Genomic DNA, 20,783 nt, shown 5'->3' with positions numbered 1-20,783 from the left:
TTTGCCGTGAGACAACCCAGCCGCGGCTCATTATTTTGATTTTCTTTTTTTTGTGCGGAAGAAGAAAAACACCATCAAAACAGCATCTTAATGTCGCCTCGGGCTGAATTATGCCGGGGAATTAAAAAGTTACGGCGTTACTCTTCATGTCTTTATCGCCAGCGTCCTCCCGCCGGGTAGATTTACGGCCGCATTAGCGCCGTGCTAGCCCATCATTCACGGCCAAGGGGAGATTGCTTGCTTGGAGCGGACAAAGAAAGCGAAATCCAATGGAGTTGGGAAAACCTTTCGAGCGCCGATTGAACTTTCTTGATAGCAATCTGAATGTCCGAGTACACACAATTCGCGGGGTTTACGGGAAGCAAAGAAACAACCTGACCGCAAACTTACCGCACCAACCAACCAGCCGAAGAGCCAACGAACAAACCAAAAACAAAACAATAAAAGAAACAACAGTAACTAGCTTGCTAGCTCACGAATGGATGAACGCGCAAATAAACCAACAAACCAAATCAAGCAAAATAAGTTTTAGAGAAGCGAGCAAGCGGCGTAACTAACAAGAGAACCAAATGAAAAATAGCAACAAATCGGACATCAAAATGAGTCCCCGGAGAAGTTGAAATGGTTTCCATGACGACAAGGCTGACATCTGCTGCGTTTTTACAAAACGCCGTCTTCCCCTCTGGATTACAGAAAGATTCCTTTTTTTTTTTCTTCCCCCGTAAGCGTTCGCACTCTGTGAAACATTGCCGGCAAATTGATTTTTGGTGGGGCCTGCATGATCGAGGGCCCGTCCTGATGAGACGGAGATCCCTCTGCGCCCATTTGTCATAAATCCTTCTCCTCCGACGACAAGAGTATTCATCACGGGCGCTTGTGGGGGTGGGGGGGGGGGGATCGCCCAGCCCAAAACTCATCATGTCTTGCCGTGAGTTTACCCCAAAACACAAGCCACCGCCGACTTAAAAGTGATCGTAAAAATCCATTTCGATGGCAAGGATGACTTTTTTTTCTGGATAATTAGTGGGCATAGGTTGGATCCTGGCCAGTGTCGTCCAGGTTGACTGCAAGGAAACAAAAACACTAAAACCAAAAAAAAAAAAATAATAATAATAAAAGCAAAAGAAGTGACACTAAAGCACGACTTACTTTTCGGAGCCTCTTGTCAATCACAGCAGCTGACTTTCTGGGATGCTTGGGTGGATAATGAGGCCCGCTTTCTTCTTGGAAATGGGACGGCCATTCCAATCCTGGATGCCCCCCCCCCCCCCACACATCTCAAAATTCTGTATTCCAAATTTTGACAGCCCGAGAAAGTCACAATATACCACCAGAGGAAAAATCATAGTTTTCCAAAAACACAAATATACCAAGACAAACATTTGCATTTATTTTGAATCAATCACAGAAAGTCCGAATATTACAAGAACTCTCATTTTTACTTTTAATTGCAATTTTATCACAATAAAGTGCTATGATCAGAACATGAGAACATTTTTACGAGACCAAAAATGCGACTTTTCTAAGAAAAGAATCAAAATTTGACCCTTCAAAAATATGATTAAAAAAAAATTGGTCACAACTTCATCACTCTTTTTGTGGCGTTAAGCCCAGATGCAAAAAAAAAAAAAAACGCGATGTTATTTCTTTGCATTTCCGACGACGGCCCAACGCTATCGCCTGACGCCTGTGATTCGTCGAGGAAGCGATTACGCGATTTCACACTTTTCGGGGAGGAAAGTGTGTTTGCGCGCCGCCGAGGAGACGCGAGGGGATTAAAGTCACAGGCACGGCACTAATAACAAGTGACAAGGGGAGGAAATTAGAAAGGCGAGTTAGCGAGACGACAACGCGGTCCAGATGGCGCTCCGCTGCCGTCGCCGCCTGCAAGCAATCTGAGCAAAAAAAAAAAAAAAAACAGCAAATGAATCAGATTGATGATGATGCTCGATGTCGCTCATGTCAGGCTGACATATTGGGAGCCGTCAGCTAGCAATGCTAATGTGCTAACGTTGAATATTAACGCGCGATTTTCAGAAATCCAACAATCCCCAATTATTAACTTCTAGAATAATTATTATATATGAAGAACATGTGCTCTAAAGTCCAACGCCAAATAACACGCACAATTCTACCGTTGATGTTTTTCGTTCAAATATAGAAACCTTTTCTTCTCATTTGTGGCTTTATTTCTTTATTTACAATCTCAGCAAAAATATCATACAATTCCAGTTTCATTGTACGCTTTGTTAAATACCTAAATAAACATTTTTATTCTCCCCCCCAACCACTTTTTTCTTTTTTGCAACAACAGTAGAAAAATCAAGACGATGTCATTCACGCCGTACAAAATGTACAGTTGGCGACACACAAATTGGTCACATGACACAAACGCACACAAAATAAACATTCATCCCTTTGCTGAATTGTTTTGATCGCACGTTGACAAAAGCGAGGTTCGATACTAATAACGACTCCACAACAAAGAAAAAAAATGATTGAGGTGGCCACAAATTTGCATGTTAACTGTTAAACGTTTTTGGCAATCATTTTTTTTAGGGGGGAATTTGTTGAATGAAAATAAAAACAGGCAACATTAGGGGAGTTTTTTTTTTTTTTTTTTTTTGGGTGGCCATCAATGAAAACTCACCAGTTTTTGTGTAAACAGGAAAGTGAGGAAAATTAGCGACCGGGACCCGTTTCATTGACTGACTCGGAAATCGGGAGTGCGTGTCTGTCTTACAAGGACGCAGGAAAAAGTCTCAAGGAATATTGAAAACTGAACATTGAACATATAAAAAAGCTCGTTTTCTCCCCTTTTTAGTCAGAAACCAGAGTTGTGAGTGTATCTGGCCCAGGTTCCACTGCTGATTATTAAAGAACAGAATAAAGTCAAAACGACCCCCACTCTCTGTTCCTTCTCTTTTGGCATGTTATGTGGACACAAAAGAAAATATTTTTGGGGTCTTGGACGATCAATCAAAAGTGCCGTAAAATGGCTCCCAATCACGCTGCCTTGAAAATGGTCCCAAAAAAGTCATTTTTTGGACCAATGATTGACGTGTGGATCTGATTGGGCCGAAAATGCACGTGAAGCTTTCCAAACTTTAGGACCACGACAAAAACCACAGAGGGGAGACTGACAACCCACCCACTCCCCAACCTCCCCCAAAAAAGTAGAACAAATGTACTTTCCCCCCCAACAGACTTTGGACCAGGGGACATAAATCAAGCAGGGCTTCACATGATTGGAAAAGGAACATTTTTACTCACGCCACTCGGTTCAGTCTGGGAAGCGCAGAGTTCAGTGCGCCTCGCTCATATCAGCTATGCTGTCACACACATACACACACACACACACACACACACGCACACCTAAAATGTTCAACAAGGCACAAAGATTTCATTCAAGTTTATCACAAGTGCATTAGAGTGGCCCCCCTGGAGCCCCCCCCCCCCCCCCCCGCTCCCGCATCACCCCATCCCACCTGCCAATCAGGCGGCAAGCGGGTCGGGACGGGGGCGACGCCACGCTCATCCGCCTGTGACGGGGGCGACGCTTCCAGCGACCGCTGACATCGAGAGCGTCAAGAAATGATGATGAAAAAAAAAAAAAAAAAGAAACGATGAAAGCGATGGAACGAGGGCAAAGGTGGGGGGGGGGCATTCATTGGGCAGGTAAGCGGTTCTTGGCTACGACTTTGGTGATGGCGGGAAGGGAGCGGGGGTGTGGGGATGTGTGTGTGTGGGTGGGGGGGGGGGGGGGTGGTCAGAGGCAGTCAGTCCAGAAAGGACGAGGACTGGATGAGATAAGGAACTCGGCGGTGAAGAAAAGGCAGGAAAAATAAGGCGAAGAAAGTGTGTGTGTGGGGGGGGGGGGGGGGGCAGGAGTAAGAACAACGGCGTCAAATGCCATCAATCAAAGTCGGGGGGGGGGGGGGGGCAACGAGGGCGGCGCCCATCCCGGTGGGCAGAGCGTAAACGGCAGCAGCGGGCGGTACCGGCTGGGCGGCGGTCAATCGGCGGCGCGGCGGTTGAAGCGCTCCAGAACGGTGCCGTTGATCTTCTCGAAGAGCCAACGCTGGCTGGGCGACGACGCGTCGCACGTGTTCATGAAGAGGCGCCGCTCGGCCGCGTTGCCGTCCACGCAGCTGTTGCTCACCGGGTGGTACAAGCTCTTGTCCTGAGGAGGGGGCACACGAGGGGGGTGGAGGGTGGGGGGGGGGGGGGGTTAGGTGGTGGTGCCCCGCCCCATCTTGAAGTCACTTCTACCACGCCGGATCCCCGCCTCACGATCACCGATTTTGATCGATTTTTTTTTGTTTTTTTGTTACCTTGCGGTAGCGCCACAGCTGGTTTCCCTTCATGCCGTGACAGTCGTACAGCGTGACGGGGCTGCTGTGGGAGACGGCGTCGAAGCAAACCTTCTTGGTGTGCATGGGGTCGCCCACGCGGATGTCCTGGCGCCAACCCAACGTGAACACCTGCCGGGACGTGACGGCAGCGACGGGATGAGCAACGAGCCACTCGGTGACGACTTTTGCCAACCGGCCGCAAACGACCACGTGGATGCTCAATTCCGCATGTCCCGTTATGCAGGGATGGCAATGGCTAGTGATGGAAAAAAAGCGGAAAGGGGCGTGGCCTGGACGGGGCGACCAATCACAACAAGTAAGATATTCATACACGTCCAATCGCAGGGCTGTTTCCAATCGGAAGATGGAAAGACTGATCGGGAGAGCTCGTGAAAACTCGACGATAAGGTACCTGACCCCCCCCCAAAATTTTCTCAACGGATTTAGACGATTCACAAAAATGATCAATTTAAGAAATAAAAGGGCGGATTTCCGCGTATCCGCGGACAATTGCCATCCCTGGTTATGATAAACATGTTCACCCAATCACGCCCCCCCCGCCGCCTCGCACCCCTCAACTTTCTTTCACTTGGGATTGGCGGGCCCACTTCCAACGTTTGATGGGACAAAAGCCACCAAAGTCGTTCCCGTCCTGTGATTTGTGACGAAGCGCATTCGTGGCCAAACGGGAGACGTTTGGCGCCGTGACATCGATTAGAACAACAACGCGACGGCGCTCGAAAGCAATTAAGGTGGCAGAGAAGCGCCGACGTGCTGCTTTTGTTTCCGCGGCGGCGGAAACAAAAGCAGACGCGCAATCCATTAGGCCGATTCTATAAACTGGGATTACACATCTCCAAACAAACACTCCTCCGGGAGCGCGTAAAGTTAATAACGCTGAAAGTGTGTGTGTGTGTGTGTGGGGGGGGGGGCGGGGGGTGTTTGGACATAGAAAGACAATTACCTGAGGGACAATGTGGCGCATCAACAACAGGACAGCGTATCAACGATCCAAGCGTGCCTCTCTCAAAGCAATATGCAAGTCGTCCGAGTAATTAAAGCAATTTGATCGCGTCCATGGCGGAAATTTTGCCTCTGCCAAAGCCTTTCTTCGACTTCCCTCCGACGTCCATGCCGCCGGTCGCGCTCACCTGTCCGTGGCTCCAGCTGACGTCGCCCCGCGCCTTGCCGCAGTTTTCCAGGCGGATGGGGCTTCCCGACACAAAGTGCTTCGTCTCCACGCACATGGCGCTCGCCTGGTTTCGGATCTGCGGGGAAACGCCAGAGTCAGAAGACGGCGTATCGTAGCCGAGAAGGGTTGCGCTCCGCCGCCGTTTACCTCGCCCCAGGCGGCGGCGGGGGGCTCCACGGGCGGGTAGTGCTCGGGCAGATCCCAGGCCACCTCGCTCATGAACCACTTGAAGTTGTTGCATCCCAAGCGGCTGCGCAACTCCTTCTGCGCCGCGACGTCGCCCGCGGACAGGTGGCGGTACTCGGGCCGCCGCTGGTACACGTACTCGGCGTACTCGTCCATCCACACCTCGGCCACGCGCTTCAGGTTCTGGAGGAGGAGCGATGCCCATTGTTCACCCTCTTGGCTCCATTTCAAAGCGTCTATTAAGCAGCAGCCCAGTCGGGCTTGGAGTCAATTTGTAAATCAGCGGCGCCAAACCTACGGCCCGTGGGCCGGAACCGTCCCCCAAGGAGGTTCGATCAGGCCCGCAGGATAATTTATACTTATCACAGTGACGAAAAATTGTGAACAAAGGACGATGTGGGCAGTATAGCGCCAACTACTGCAGAGGAGATTTTTTGGGGTCTTAAATATCAGTGGCTGGTAGCGGAAGACTTCATAAATACCCGATACCTTCAAATAATCGGTACCCACCCAGCCCTACAAAAAAAAAAAAAAAAAGCATTCAAAAAAAAAGAATACATTTAGTTAAATTCTGAGTGTAAAGGGAAATAAATCACACTACAAACGAAGTGTAGAAATTAAAAAAAAAGTATACTAAATCTAAATCAATTCAATTGTAAATGTGAATAAGGATTAAATCACATCACAAAAACATCCAATAGTAAAAAAACAACTTTTAATATCATTGAATGAATAGTGTCAATGGAAAAAAATATATAAATATCTAATTAAAAAAATATAAAATTCTGTGTAAAGTGGATTAAAACCCACCCCAAAACCAATAAAATTCTAAATGTGATGAAAGTTGACAACATGGCTACCACCTCCCAAACTAAGCCTTTAAATACTTTGTAATACCAACGGAGCTTTGGGGGCTGTTGTCCCAACTTGTCAGTTCAAGTGACGAGATAAAAACAGCGCACGGCTTCTTTTGACGAACCTTTTTTTTTTTTTAACTGCCAGCATCAAAGACTCTGCTCCAGAGCAACGGAAAACTAACCATCCAACCACGGCCTCCTCGACATGATTGTTGCAAACAAAAAATCAATCAATCAATCAATCAAACACAAGAAAAACCAGCCTTGGCTGCATGAGCAGACACACCGAAGCCCTTGGCAGCCTTGGCGGTCAATGAGGGAGAATGAATACAAATCCCCCGGCCCGGGAAGTTTCTCACACACGCACACACACGCACGCACACACACGCACACGCACACGCACGTGTGTGCAGCCCTATTGCATGCTCCATTGCCTGCAGCTCAACCCCAGGTGAAGCCACTCTTGTCGATGCTTTCCCCAGCGCTCGCAACGATGATTAGATTCCAGAGGTGGCAAGGTGGATCTCCTGACAAATGCGGGATTATTTGACTGGAGACCGAAAGCTCAGACAAGTCGGGACATCGTCGCTTTGGATAGTCCGCTGGCTCGGTTTTGCTTGAAAGCGCCTCATTGTTCGGCCGCGAGTGTGCGCACGTCAGAGAGAAAAGGCGAAAACGGTATTTAACTTTTTAGAGGGGCTTCACGCGGGCGTGGCTGTTTTAGGGTGCCTCGTTGTTGGCTGTGAGTGTGCACATGTAACGGAGAGAAAGAGAGAAGAGCCTGGTAAATTGACTGTGATCTTTTTCAAGTTCAACAAGATTGCCTGTGTGTGTGTGTGGGCAGGCCCCTTTAGAGTGTCTCGTTGTTGGCCACGAGTGCATGTATGCCCACAGAGAGAATGGAGGGCAGAGCATGATCTATATTTTTTTTCTTGCCACCCGTGTCTATCTGAAGTTTGCTACAAGGATGAAGATTTGACTCACCCTGGCCAGGCTCACCCCTCCAGGCACCTTGTAGGGGACGTACTTCCTGTAGATGTGTCCCACCCGGGAGCACGGGATGTCTTCCATGCGCCCGCCACACATCCATACCTGGATGCAAACACTCAGCATCAGTCCGCGGCGGGTCACCGTGACATCATTTCCTTTGTGGTTTGCAACGTTCAGTTGTTTGTAAATTGTCTTTGGAGTTGATTTTTGTGCCATTGCTTGCTAAAAAGCGTATTTGCAGCTAAGACCTATCATACAGCAATTCCAACCCTTGAAGCAATGGCTAAAAAGCAGTCCTCACTGGAATATATTCTTTATCCTCTGCGGAAAATGACCAATATTACCCAACAGCTTCATGAGGGCTGGGCGATGTCTCTTTATCGTATCGAAACTGAGATCAAAATGAGAACGATACCAGCCATGTGACCCTTCCACACTCATGTCGCATGTAAATCTCGCCAAAAATATTGAGATACTCAATTTAAGCCAAATCGCATCGGCCGAAAAGGGACGGGACAAAACGGGTATCGATTTGACAGTTCAGTTCATGATCACAACTAAAACTGGTCCGGTGGAGACAAACAACATTTGCTCCCGCAACGCAGCATCCGTCCCGTCACATCAGCCTCCCCCAAGGGCGGATGGCGGATGGGCGGGGTGATTAAGTGAGATGACAAAGGCAAGGCACTCACTCAAAGCGCAATTCGATTACCGAGCGAGCCAGCTCGGCTGACTGGAAGAGCGGCTGGACGGCTTCTTAGCATGCTGCCCGAGTCGCCGCCGCTTAAACGGAATAATTCCCGTTGAAACGGCAAACAAAAGCTCAATCTAATAAGAAGGCGCCGTGAGTGTGATTGATGTGAAGCCGCTTGCCTTTGACTCTAACAAGAGCTGAAACCAGAATGGACAACACAGGCGGGGAACCCCTCCCATCCGCTTTAACGTGTTTGACGTGATTACACATTACAAGTGACTGTAGCTGACCTTGTTTGCCGCCTAGACGGGCTGCCTTGTTTTCGAGTTGAAAACAAATCACAATGCAGGTCACATTTGTTGCGGGATGATTTTGAACTTGCCATAGTTCGTCGCATAACAGACATGGCGCCCAGCGGTTTATTTCAGGCCCAACTCGTTTGCTGTGCTCGACAACAAGGCAGCGTGAAGGTGAAAGTTGAAGGATAATTTTAGACTTGCAATATTAATTAACCATAAAATCAGCCCGGTGGGCCCAGTGGTTAGCGCGTCGACCTCACAGTGTAGAGGTACGCGGTTCAATTCCAGCTCCGTCCTTCCCGTGTGGAGTTTGCATTTCTGCCCGGGCCTGCGCGGGTTTTCTGCGGGTACTCCGGTTCCCTCCCACATTCCAAAAACCTCGCGTGGCAGGTTGACTAAACACTCTAAATTGTCCCTGGGTGTGAGCACGGATGGTTGTTCGTCTTCGTCTGCCCAATGGTTCAGGGTGTCCCCCGACTACTGCCCGAAGACGGCTGGGATAGGCTCCAGGACCCCCACCCAGCCCTCATGAAGCTGTCGGGTAATATTGGTCATTTTCCGCAGAGGATATGGAATATATTCCAGTGAAAATAGATGGATGGGGTTCAGGCCCGACCGACCGCGGCCGTTTGGGAAACGGGAAGCCTTTTCCTTACCTTGAAGGAGATCTCGTACTGCTCTCCTCCCCAGATCTCCAGACCCGTGTCGTAGCCTCCCAGTTCCCAGAACCACTTCCTGTCCATGGCGAACAGGCCTCCTGCCATCACCGGAGACCTAAAAATAAAAAAAACCCCCCAAAAACCACCAGTCAGGTTGCATCGCTTTCATTGGAGTCCATTCAAGAGCACAGAGTGAAGACACAAAGTGCCACGTTAGCGTCTTGCGCTCGACGCCGCCTGTTATTTTGACGGACCCGTCTGGAAGACGAGAGCGCCTAACATCTCCAAGAGCCCAAGTCAGCTCTCTCAGCGGGAGGCTTCCTCATGATCAAGTGTCATCACACTCGAGGGGGGGGTAAGAGATTCGACCCAATGGCCCGTGAATATTCCAACCCGGAGTGGAGATTTAATTAGAAACGGCCGACTTGATGCTTTCTATTTCTGCTCGTTTGACATTGAGGTGGGAGCATGACGGATGATTTTTTATTTTTTTTTTCCCCAGCTCGGACCACCGCTGCGTCAATGTCAATCACAATGAAAATGAGAATCTTTGCGACTCCAATTAGATTTGCATCGATGAAGGTCGTCTCGTCGGGCGGGGGCGGAGACGACTAATTCCACGAGACTCACTCGAAGGGCTCGCTGGGGTCGTCCTTCTGCAGCCGGGCGGGGATGGGGATGCGCTTGTAGTACATCTCCCAGTCGAAGGCCCCGCGCATGGCGTCGCCCGCTTGCGTCTCGTAGCCGAAGTTGTCGTGGTCGATCACGTCGATCATCGGGCACACGATGGTCTTCCGGTTCTGGGCGATTCGGTCTGCCGAGCACAGGCGGCGAGTTGCGCTTTTCAGCAGACGCTCACGCGATAAGTATCATCCGCGCTATTTGTCGACAGTGGAAGAAAGAGCTTTTTTTTTTTTCTTCTTCAAGAGTTCCCCACCGAGTAGCGGCGGCAGCCAGTTGACGTTGGCCTCGCAGTGCGAGTCCAAGAAGGTGATGACCTCGCCCTTGGCGGCGGCGGCGCCCAGCAGACGAGTCCGGATCAGACCTTCCCTTTTCTTGCTCCTCAGGATGCGCACTTTGGGCAAGCGGATCATGTACTCATCCAGGGCTGCTTTGAGGTGCTCTGCGGGGGATGCGGGGGAGAGAAATATTGACTGTTATTGAAGAACGGCCGCTTCGAGTCAAAAAGTCCAGTCTTTTAATGCATGGGGTATTGAGGCTTTTTTTTTGGGGGGGGGGGGGGGGGGAGGTCTATTCATGATGGACATGCCATCAAAAGATTCGGGGCCAAATCCTTCTTTTTTTTTTTTAATGTGAGGGGGAATTGCCAACCTGTCAAATGACCATAAATTGTAGGCTTCAAACCCAAATGGCAGATTTTATGTGGCTTTTCGGGCACAGGTTTTTCAGATTTTTTTTTTTTTTGTCAGGCGACTCATTGCAGACCCGTCTCCCCAAATTTCGGTTGCAACTCGCTTTAGCGGCGCAATTTTATTGAATTCTTTTCAATTCCGGGAGGTGCTGCAAACCTGCCAATGTGCAGAATAACCCAAATATGGCGCGCTTCAATGACATTTTTATAAGTCTGCTCTGTAGGTTTTGAAAGTTTGGTCAGGGTTTTAAATTGATAACCAGGCTTATGAAATATCATGTCGCCGATTAAGAACGGTTTATGGGGCCGAATTTTTGGACGTCCCGCCGATAACTCACACGAAAAAAAAAAAAAGAAAAAAAATACCACAATGAACACGCCTGTCAAATAAAAATAGTTTTCCAAAGCCCGAAGAAAGCCAAAGACTTCAAGACCAAGTCTTCAAAGCGGCATCAGATGGGCGGATTAAACCTTTATTTAAGAACGCCTGACTATCCTGTTCCAAAAGATGGAAAACGCTAACTATCATCATTAAATAAGACATCTGGCAGCACCACCTGCTCCAAACTTAAAATATCCCCCTTTTGGCCTTCCACATCACAGCTCATCCACAAAACTTCTTTGCACAAACTTTTCTGCAATCTGCTGATTTTTCACTTTTTACTGCTGTCGTTGGACTGAAAAGCATCCAAGAGTAAGACATTAAAAAAAAAAAAAGGATGCGTGTATTAACATCGCTGGCACACAGGAGCAAGGCTCGGAACGCTCAGTATTCAGCAGCAGCAGTCTGCTTTATTGGAAATGTATTTGTGACGTGGCTAACGGAGGAGCATTGTAAGATGCTGTCAATGCGCTGACAGCTCCAACGGCCGTCACGTTGGCATCCGGAGTCGCTTTTCAAGCGGCGACGGAGAAAAACAAAAAACAATTTTGCCATCAAAAGTCCTCTCTCGGTCTTGTTGCGTTACAATGTGAGGTGTCACGAAAGCCCCCCCCCCCCGAAAAAAAACATTAGCGTCAAAGAAAATGATCTTGCGTGAGAATTTCACAAAACAAAACAAAAGGCTAATGCCACATGCTTTTGGGTGGCGGCGCTCGTCATTACCGGCACCGAGTGTGATCTTCCATCTCATCCGGGAATTCCACAATTCCCTTCAAAACACGCGGGTGTTTTCACATCTTTGTCGCAGGTCTACAAAAGCATCCATCAAGGGGGGGGGGAAAGGCCTCCGAAAGCCAGCCTTTTCTCCTTTGTGTCGCAAATCAATCTGCCGTATGCTGTTAATCTTCTCGTGTGGAGGTCGTGATTCATTCCGCGCCATAACTGTCATTTTGACGAGGTGAAACAAACAAACTGCCCGCTCGCTTTGTCTGTTTTAGTGCTAATTTAATAAAGGCAGCTTTCACAGGGGGCCCCCCCGAACAAGCTCGCTGCGGTCCGTCTCGTCTCGTAAAAGCACTTTGAGCGGCGAAAGTGAGTCACTGTACGGCGGAGGAGGAGGAGGAGGAGGGCGGGGGGGGGGGGGGGTGAGTTCTGGCGTTGGTTTCCCTCGCATCTCTTAATAGTCACTTCATTGATCATTATGAATTATTGATTCGCCGGCAGGTCTCCGTAAGACGCATGGCCACGGGATTTAGTCGCCGGGTAGGGGGCCCACTTTTCTAATTACTGTTCCCCTGTTTACAAGGCGCTTTGGCACTGCGTAGCCACTGCCCAGTCCTGCCCTGCCGCATCCCGTTCTATTTTCCGTCTGTGTCTTTTCCTCACAGAATGTAGAACTGCGCGCTCCATTATCCTTGTCCTGTGCCATCCTATTGACGACCCCTTATGTCACGCTCACGACTTCTGCCGTGTCCTGTTCTGAGCCGCCTGACTGGCTAATAGTCACGTCCTTTCCTCCTTGGGTAGAGCACTCCTTGCCTCGCTACCCGCGTTCCATCTCATCCTGTCCTACGTGCTAACTGTTGCGTCTCTTACTCACAAGGTCTAGGACGGTCCGGCTCGCTACGCTCACTATCCCCGTCCTACTTGCTACTCATCCTGTCCCTGCCTCGCAGGGTCTAAAATTGCCTGTCTCACGATCGCTGTCCTGAGCCATCCTGTCCTATATGCCAACTGTTGCGTCTCTTTCTCACAAGATCTAGAACTGCCTGGCTCGCTACCCTCACTATCCCTCCTGTCCTATCTTGTCCTACTTGATACCCGTCACTTCTCTACTTCACAAGGTCTAGGACTACCTGGCTCACCAGTCCTGTCCCATCTTGTTCGTTGCACGTTGCTTTCCTCTCACTTTAATTGTCCTATGCTGTCCTGTCCTTTCTCGCAGGCTCTACAACTGCCAGGCTCACTACTCCTGTCCTGTTTGCTATCCGTCATATCCTTTCCTCACAGGGTCCAGAATTGCCAGGACCACAACACCCGTGCTATTTGCTACCCACCAGTCCGTTAACTTATTCGGTGTCGCCTTTGCCTTCCAAGTCCACTTGCAGGTAAAACTCGACCTCCGTGTGATGTTATTGTCGTCATACTGTATAATGGCATGCCGCTATTGTGTGTACTAGACTGGAAGAATGGACTGTTGTTTAAACCTTGAGGCCCAGAGAAGTGCACAGTTTCATTTCCACCCCCCCCCACCCAAAATTATCTGAAAACTTCTTCTTTTTTCCCCTCCGAGGCCAAAAAAAAACCCGACGGTTGTTAGTTGCAAATTGCTAGCCCTCGTTACTAAAATATGAGCCCAGTCAGTGGTCCTCCTTGATAGCAGTTCTTACAAATGGCCCGCTGTCACGAAGGAAAGCCCTCCCCACCCCCCACCCTTGCAACTCATCGACTAATTGGATTCTGAATATCAGAGTGCAGGGTGGAGGACAGGCAATGTTGCTTTCAAACCATTAAAAGGTTAAACTAGCGCTGCTCGAATGACACGCAGGCTGGTTTTATCGGGGCGCTGGCTCTGCCTTGCCTGGCCTGGCCTCTCTGGCTTCTCTGCGTCCGCTCGTCTGTTTTGATACCACTTGGCAGCGCCGGTCTCTCGGGAAGGCGTCACTGATCCCGGCGGACAGCGTGACCAGCCAAAACCAACAATACCCCCAGCGACGTCTTCCAAGCATTCTCGGACTCGACCCGTCGTATACTTTCTCGAACAGTGGCTTTTTAATAGCTTCCGCGAGTATCCCCCCCCCGCCCCCCCACCCAAAGCAATGCAATTCACTTTAATGTGGCAAATTTTATAGGGGGCTCATAAAATTGGAAAAACTACAATAACCGTCAGAGATTCAATGACATCACTGCGAGCGCAATTTATCCTTTATAAAAAAAAATAAAAGGACATCAAATCTGACCCAATTGGTCTCACTTTTCCGAGTGTCTGAGAAATTGACGAGCCGGAGCCGTAACACAACTTTTATTTGCCCTTTTAAAAAGAATCCGGCAGAGAAACGGGATAGTGCCCTAAATGTAGCCGACGAGACAGATCATTTGATGACGTCATCGCTCGGGTTGCAAAATTCTGGGAAGGGAGCAGAACAGTTTCATGCCCTTAAAGTGTCCAATCACAATCAAATCCAAATGTTGGCCTTTCAAGTATCCTTTCAGGCATTGCTTCTTGACACTATTTTTATTTTTTATTTTTTTTTGGTGGGGGCACTCATGATAGACACGCCTACCAAATTTCACGTGGTGAAGCGCAACTGGCTTTCGCGGCTGACATTTTCCCATCACCGGAGGACTAAGACCGTGACTGTTACATAAACAGGTTCTGGGCGTCATGCCTACAACCCCGAGCAAATCACCAGAACGAAGCCTGTAACTTTCTCTCAGTTTTCCGAGTAATTGAAAGCCCTGGAAAGAAGCGCGCTACAAAACAGGAATAAACAAGCCTCTGCCACCTCATCCCCAAAGGTCCTGTTTGGATACCTGACATAAGCCCCCAAACGTCTGAAAGTTATGCCCTCAATATCATCGTATAACGCTGGCATTTGTTATGCGACATTCCAAACAAACGAGTCTGCCAGAAAAAAAAAAAAAAAGGCAATGACTCCGAGAACTGATGCCTCGGAAAAAAAAAATAAAAAAAAAAATAAGCAAGCCAGCCGTCACCTTCATAACACGGCCGTAGGTCAGGCCATTAGCGACAACTCATTAGGAGATCGATTTGGGGGGGCGGGGGGGGAATATCAGGCGTCCGCGGGCTGAATCTCGCATAACCTTCTCTCCCTGACAAGCGAGGTTGGAGGAAGCGGCGAGCGTTTCATGACATGCTCGCACACATTAAGGGGACAACGGGAGGGAAAGGTTACGGCGTCTAATTATTGACGCTTCATTTGGCCGGAAGAAATCGGGATAAGGTACGGACGGCCTCGCTGGTTTACGGACAATTGGCAAGGCTGTAAATCACGCAAATTGAGATGGGGCCCCTCGTCAGGAAAACACATTTAGTCCTGCTCAAGAGTGCGGCGTTTCGGGACACGACCAGGTCTCCGACACCGTCGCCACTTTTTGAAAGCCTCAATTATGGATTACCTGAAACGCCCTGTGCTCTTTTTTTTGTCCGTTTTCTGAGCGACCGTAGCGGTAGCAACTCGGGAATTCTTTACAATTTCACTCCGACCATCTGTCTGGCATACGTGGCTCAACGTCGGCTTCTTGAGATTTTTTTTTTCTCGTGCGGCTACCAAATTTTGTGTCTCTGTCAACCTGGCGTGGGAGGATTTTTGGAGTTCGGCATTTTCACGACAAATCGCCGACCATCAGTTTTTCAGCTTGGGTCCTTGAGATTTTTTCGCGTGTCCCGTTATGATAGACAGAGCGACCAAATCGTGAAACTGGCATTGAGGGATACATTTTTTTTTTTTTTGTCCCACTTTCAAGTGGATCGGACCTCATTTTAGGGCAAATTCCAAGGTAGGTAATTTGCCCTCAAATTTGCCCCAATACGGATGTCTACATGTTCACTTTGGGCCGTGGGTCCGTGATGCGTCCCGTTATGATCGCCGTGCTGGGCGAATTTCACGTCACTTGATGGAACTGGTAGCGGGGGCTAATTCGATTTTCTTTTCGAATCATCTAAGTACCAGTTGAAACTAAATGTGCATGGCTGGCCAGCGCGCCCGCTCTATCTGTTGCTAATGCGTAATCTACGTTGATCCCCCCCCCCCCAAAAAACGTTCTTATCATCTGCCTAACAACAGAGGTGCCGATTACTTTTCTGCGGGCGATTCAATTAGCCTCCGTTTCCAGCGGAATCCATTCAGGCAGCGGTGCACTTTTCCTTGTCAACCTGCTGGATTACTTCCCGCCAAGGCCTACTGGCGCATCACCAAAGAGCCAAGCTGCTAATTTATTCCTCCAAAATATGCCGCACATACTGCACCTTTTTTTTTTTTTTCACCCCCTCGCAGGCTGCCAAGCGGGGAGCATTTTGAAGCTGCTTTTCTGCAAGCGTCATTTAAAAAAAAAAAAAATGCAGGAGGAGAGTCTGTGATGATATAAGCCAGTCTGGAGGGAATTTTTTTGACACCCCCCACCCACCCCCGCCCGGATACTTTTACCCCTTTCACACGGAATACACACAGCTTTGAGAGCCTATTACGAGAGATGCTGCACACGTGCTCTTTGGAGTCACTGTGGAAGATGATGAAAGGAGAGAACAATTTCAGGGTACTGTACTCCTCGCGGCTCGCGCTAAAGCTGTGCAGCCATCCGCACGCCGTTTGGATCCATCCGCAATCAACAAATGCATCTTTCGACCCCCTCCTACCTTGCCGTACATGCGTTTCAACTTAGCGGAACGCGCTTTGAAAAAGTATTCTCCAGCATCTCTTGTCGCTCTATCGCCGTCAAGAAACGGCGCGACCACGGCGGAACGTCACCCCTTTTTCACGCACGTTCTCCAAATAAGAGGTTACGCGTGCTTGCTTCAAGCTGTCACTCACGGCTTAAGTTTATGAGACAACCGGCCCCATCAAGAGAATGAAACACTCTGGCGGCAGCGCAAAATAGTGAAACCTACGTCCGCTCACTTGATGCTAACGCGAAAGAAGGGCGTAATGCAATTAGCGTGGTCATTTGAGACCGTCAAACAACTGCTCCTTTAACACACACATGGAGTAGGAACCCTGTATTCTGTAATACCGCGTAAAAAAAAAAAAAAAAAAATAGGCGAGAGCAAATTGGAAGCGCAAGCGCGAGGAAAAAGGAAGAAATCTTGTGTCGAGTCATCCTTGGTCACCGTTTGCAAGGCACTGCTGACGTCGCTGCTGTTGCTAAGTCACCCCCCCCACCCCCCACCCCCCACCCTGCCGCGTCATGTGGCTGACAAACACTGGCAAAATACACGAACCCCCACGGGGCGCATTAGTCCTTGAGGGAGTCATTGCTGAGATGGGCCAGCGTGTTTGCAATGTGCGAGTGAAAAGGAAAAGGAGGGGGGGGGAGCCCTGAAATTAAAATAGCTGATTTTAATTACGCTGAAAGGCAAAAATTGATCGATCTGGACAGCACTTTGATCAATTTTTCCGGGGCGAAAAACAGGCCTACCGAAGAATAGGATTCAATCATGCAAAATGTTGCCTAAGACGGTCCTGGACAAACAGCGCAGGCGACCCGACCCGAGTTCGCAGATTTGTTGACGTTATTGTCAACACCTTCAACTGGATATGGAGATTTCCGCTTTCATCGCCGTTAACTGACGCGGGCAGTACAGAGTGCGCGTCGTATTCAAACAACTCTCGTGATGGGCATCGGGCTTATTTCCTCATTTGTCGCCGGTTGATCGGTTGGGCACGCTTGACGAGAGTGCCCTTTTCGCTCAACGGGGAACGCCATTAAATCCGAATAAAATGGACGCCCGCTCGAATGTTTTGTCATCTCGTTACTCAGTGCCGTCCATTCATTCTTCCACCCCCCCCCCCCCGGTGCGTCGTAGTTTGTAATTGTTTTTGGGTATGCGGAGGAAGCACATTAAGCTGGATGACTGCCAGTTACAGCTGCAATTAGCGGCGCTAATGTCAGTCCCAATTCCGACTGAAAGAATAGCAATAAAGCCGGGCAAACTCCCGGGAAAGGGGCTCGTTCAAGTCTGAGACGGAGAATTTGCACAAAATCAGCTTCAAAGTGGAATGGCTACATTCCTGTTCGCTTTCTGGCCGATGGGTGACACTGGTGTCGGGGGCACATTGTTTTTTGTTTTTTTTGGGCGTTGGAATTCCCTCAAAATGGCTACTTCAAACCCGGGCTGACATCTTGTTCAATTTGGGGCAAGGGCCCTTGAGCCTTTTTCATACGTACCGAAAAATAATATGGAGCAATTTAAAGAAGGCCTTCTTAGCACCTAAGGCAGCTTTGTTTTTGCCGCGACGAGCGAGCGTTTAGTCAAGACAACGTTAGCAAAACGCGACTTCTCATCTTTCCTCGAACAAGCTTGGACGCCTAACAGGTGCAAATGAAATTTCATAAAATCTGTACTTTCTTTGAAAAATCTAAATATGTTTTTTTATTGCGATGAAAAGTGTGTTTTTATTCTGACAAAATGTTTCGTATCCTGGGAAGGACCAAAACACCATCCCCGTACAACTACGACTTAATGGTCACCAAACGGTGTCTTTATTCACCTAAAATGGAAGCCAAAGCCAACAGCGAACGAGCGTTTTAACGGTCCAGGTGGTTGTTTTCACAGTTTGGCTGTCTAACAGCCGCCGGGGTCAGAATTCATCAACTCCAACCCCGAACCGGTCTCCATCTCGGCGCAGGACAGATGGCGAGCAGAGGAATCCGCCGAGAGACGAGCCCATTAGCTGGGCTCACCTTGAAAGGATGCCGAGGGAGGCCAATGTCCGCCCCCCCCCCGCCTCCTGTGGGGGGGGGGGGGGCGAAGCTTGAACAGGCTCCCCGCACAGGCCGTGGAAATTCGGTTAGCGGCTAATGAGGAGCGAGCCGACCTCGTCGTCTCCGGGCTGGAGCTCGTCATCGACCCCGAAAGGCGGATTAGCGCATCGCCCGGTTCTCAATGCCCAAACGTGCTCCCGCTGTTCTATTTCGAGCCGTAACCAACTGTCCCCCCCCCCCCCCCAAGTGGCCGTCATTAGCTATCCTACCTTGAGGTCAATTCACACATTTCCTCCCATTTGGGGAGGCGCCAAATTGCACACCACCCTGGATTCTCAGGAGATTGGGATTGAGTGTAATCCGCCTTTATGAAAGCATTGAAATCAATTTCTTTCTTTTTTTTTTAAAAGCTCAACAAATTTGAACAAGTGAGGCATGGTAACGCCCTCACATGTGGGCAAGGAGAGCCACATTTGCTGAGGCACTTTCAGCCGCACGGTCAAAACACACAATTCTAAAATGAGAACGCTCGCAAGGATCTGCTGTCCGCCACAACTCGCAAACAGACACTCACACAGACTAACAGGACAGGTTGCTGATGTCAGTCACGAGACCACGCCCCTTAACTCATTCAGTACCAGCCAACTTCAAGACCAAGTCTGAAAAGACGTTTAAAAACGTCTTTGGGAGTGAATGTGTTAACAGCACACATCTAACAATACAGCTGTTGACTAGTTTTCGGGTTTTACAAATCTCTAAGCTTGCGGGCACTTATTTCCCAACGCGCTGACGACTTTCGGCTGATGACGAGCAAAAACGAGATTTCTCATTCGCCACTGACGTGACAAAATGAGCGGCGACAGAGCTGAGTGAGTTTGTCTGAAATGCTTCCAGGTGACAGGAGACTTCCAGTATTTGCGTGCGCTGGGCTGAGTCAGCGTCGAGCGTAGGCGAGGAAGCTAGCGGGGAGGCGGCGGGGGGGGGGGCAGGCGACTGGAGAGGGCAAGGGGATCGCGCTTGAAAACATTCATATTTCGACAGGAATGTCGCGAGATGCGATTCCTCGCCGACGTGGGCGGAAACGAGCACATTTCAATGCAATCGCTTCCGTTCGTGAATTTCTTGGGGGGGGGGGGGGGGGGCTGTGCAATTGGTACCTGCGCATTCAGTCCCTAACCTAAAGTTACTACCGCCGGGTCACCTGATATTAGAATGGAAGTCGTCAAAAGTAGGTCAGTCGTTCTGATCGCGTTTCAGCCAGCAGCAAAGGCCTCAACTGTGTTTGCTCTTCTCTTATTTGCCTGACCTTTGTCGCTGAAGTCGTCCACCAGGATGACCTCGGCGATGAGCTGCGGAGGCGAGCGGTTGAGGACGCTGTGGACGGTCCTCAGCAGCGACGACCAACCCTCGTTGTGGAACGGGATGATGATGCTGGTGTCGGGCAGCTTCTCGGCGTACAGCTTCCGTTTGCAGCTACAAACAAACAGAAACACGCATTGGCCGTACAATCTGCTCTCGAGAGAAACGCGTGAAGAAAAGTAAGGCCCTGCGGATTCGAGACCAAGACGAGACTCACTTGGGATGTCGGATGTCAGGGATGGACCGATTGAGGGAGATCCTGTCGCTGACGTAAATGTTGAAACCGTTCTCCCTGTAGGCCTGGTCCACCCGGTCAGCGTCCGCCAGGGGGAACGGTTTGCCCTGCTCGCCGTTCCCTGGATCAATCAAACAAAGTTGGCTGACAAGATGGCGAGAAAGCGGCGATCCAGCGGCATCCCCCCCAAAAAATGTTTCAATGACATCGCGGGAGTAAACACGGTGGTGGCAGACGCACCAGATCTGGAGGCATCCCTTTTGATTGCTTCATAGTCGTGCCAGTCTTTCCTCTGAAGACCATTCCTGTCCACTTGAATGTCCTTCCGCAGTTTGCTAACACCCTGGAAAAGGAACGCACAAAAGAAAAAACCCCCCCCAAAACATTTAGGATGATTTTGTACAAAAAAAGCAGCAGCAGTGAAAATACCGTGCATTCCTAATGCTTGTTTTCAACAAATGACAAAAAGATATGCAGCCATTTGGGATATTTGCCGAGTGCGTCGCAGCTGAAGAAACTTATTTTGCCAACCGATTGCTCGTACTACACAAAACAAGCTAAACTCGCAAGCTAACGGGCAACAGACTTAAAGGGTTGGCCAATTTATCATATTTGACTGCGATCGACTCGTCAAGTCTTTGCATTCGAATCGAGTAATGGATCAGTCATTGTTGCAAATTGAAACGCAAAATGGACGGAACAAATGTTAACACCTATTGATTGCTTGTGCTGTCATTTTGAATTGATGTAACGAAACTCA

At 49.3% G+C, this 20,783-nt stretch overlaps 1 protein-coding gene across 4 annotated transcripts in view; it reads right to left on the bottom strand.

Annotated features, from left to right (window-relative positions):
• Positions 1–2,177: 2,177 nt before the first annotated feature.
• The window catches only part of LOC147194149 (polypeptide N-acetylgalactosaminyltransferase 10-like), a 55,211-nt gene continuing 36,605 nt past the window's right edge, over positions 2,178–20,783 (bottom strand). For 3 of the 4 annotated variants that reach the window (XR_015103016.1, XR_015103017.1, XR_015103018.1), the window contains 13 exons: positions 20,264–20,366; positions 20,006–20,144; positions 19,736–19,902; positions 10,170–10,355; positions 9,863–10,046; positions 9,230–9,347; positions 7,575–7,682; positions 5,695–5,916; positions 5,507–5,623; positions 4,335–4,484; positions 4,002–4,183; positions 3,489–3,572; positions 2,178–3,332 (listed from right to left, as the gene is read on the bottom strand). Coding sequence is in view for 1 of the 4 variants with exons in the window: in XM_086130505.1 (XP_085986631.1) it covers positions 4,016–4,183; positions 4,335–4,484; positions 5,507–5,623; positions 5,695–5,916; positions 7,575–7,682; positions 9,230–9,347; positions 9,863–10,046; positions 10,170–10,355; positions 19,736–19,902; positions 20,006–20,144; positions 20,264–20,366 (1,662 nt within the window). In the remaining 3 variants the exon portion in view is untranslated. The remainder of the gene's footprint in view (positions 3,333–3,488; positions 3,573–4,001; positions 4,184–4,334; positions 4,485–5,506; positions 5,624–5,694; positions 5,917–7,574; positions 7,683–9,229; positions 9,348–9,862; positions 10,047–10,169; positions 10,356–19,735; positions 19,903–20,005; positions 20,145–20,263; positions 20,367–20,783) is intronic. The other variant, XM_086130505.1, reaches the window with a different exon arrangement.

The sequence above is a fragment of the Hippocampus guttulatus genome, chromosome 15 (assembly GCF_054856545.1).
Source record: "Hippocampus guttulatus isolate MCC_2025c chromosome 15, RoL_Hgut_1.0, whole genome shotgun sequence".
NCBI classification, from domain to species: Eukaryota; Metazoa; Chordata; class Actinopteri; order Syngnathiformes; family Syngnathidae; genus Hippocampus; species Hippocampus guttulatus.
Note: the sequence above shows the minus strand (reverse complement) of the source record. Positions and strands in the feature narration are given on the sequence as shown.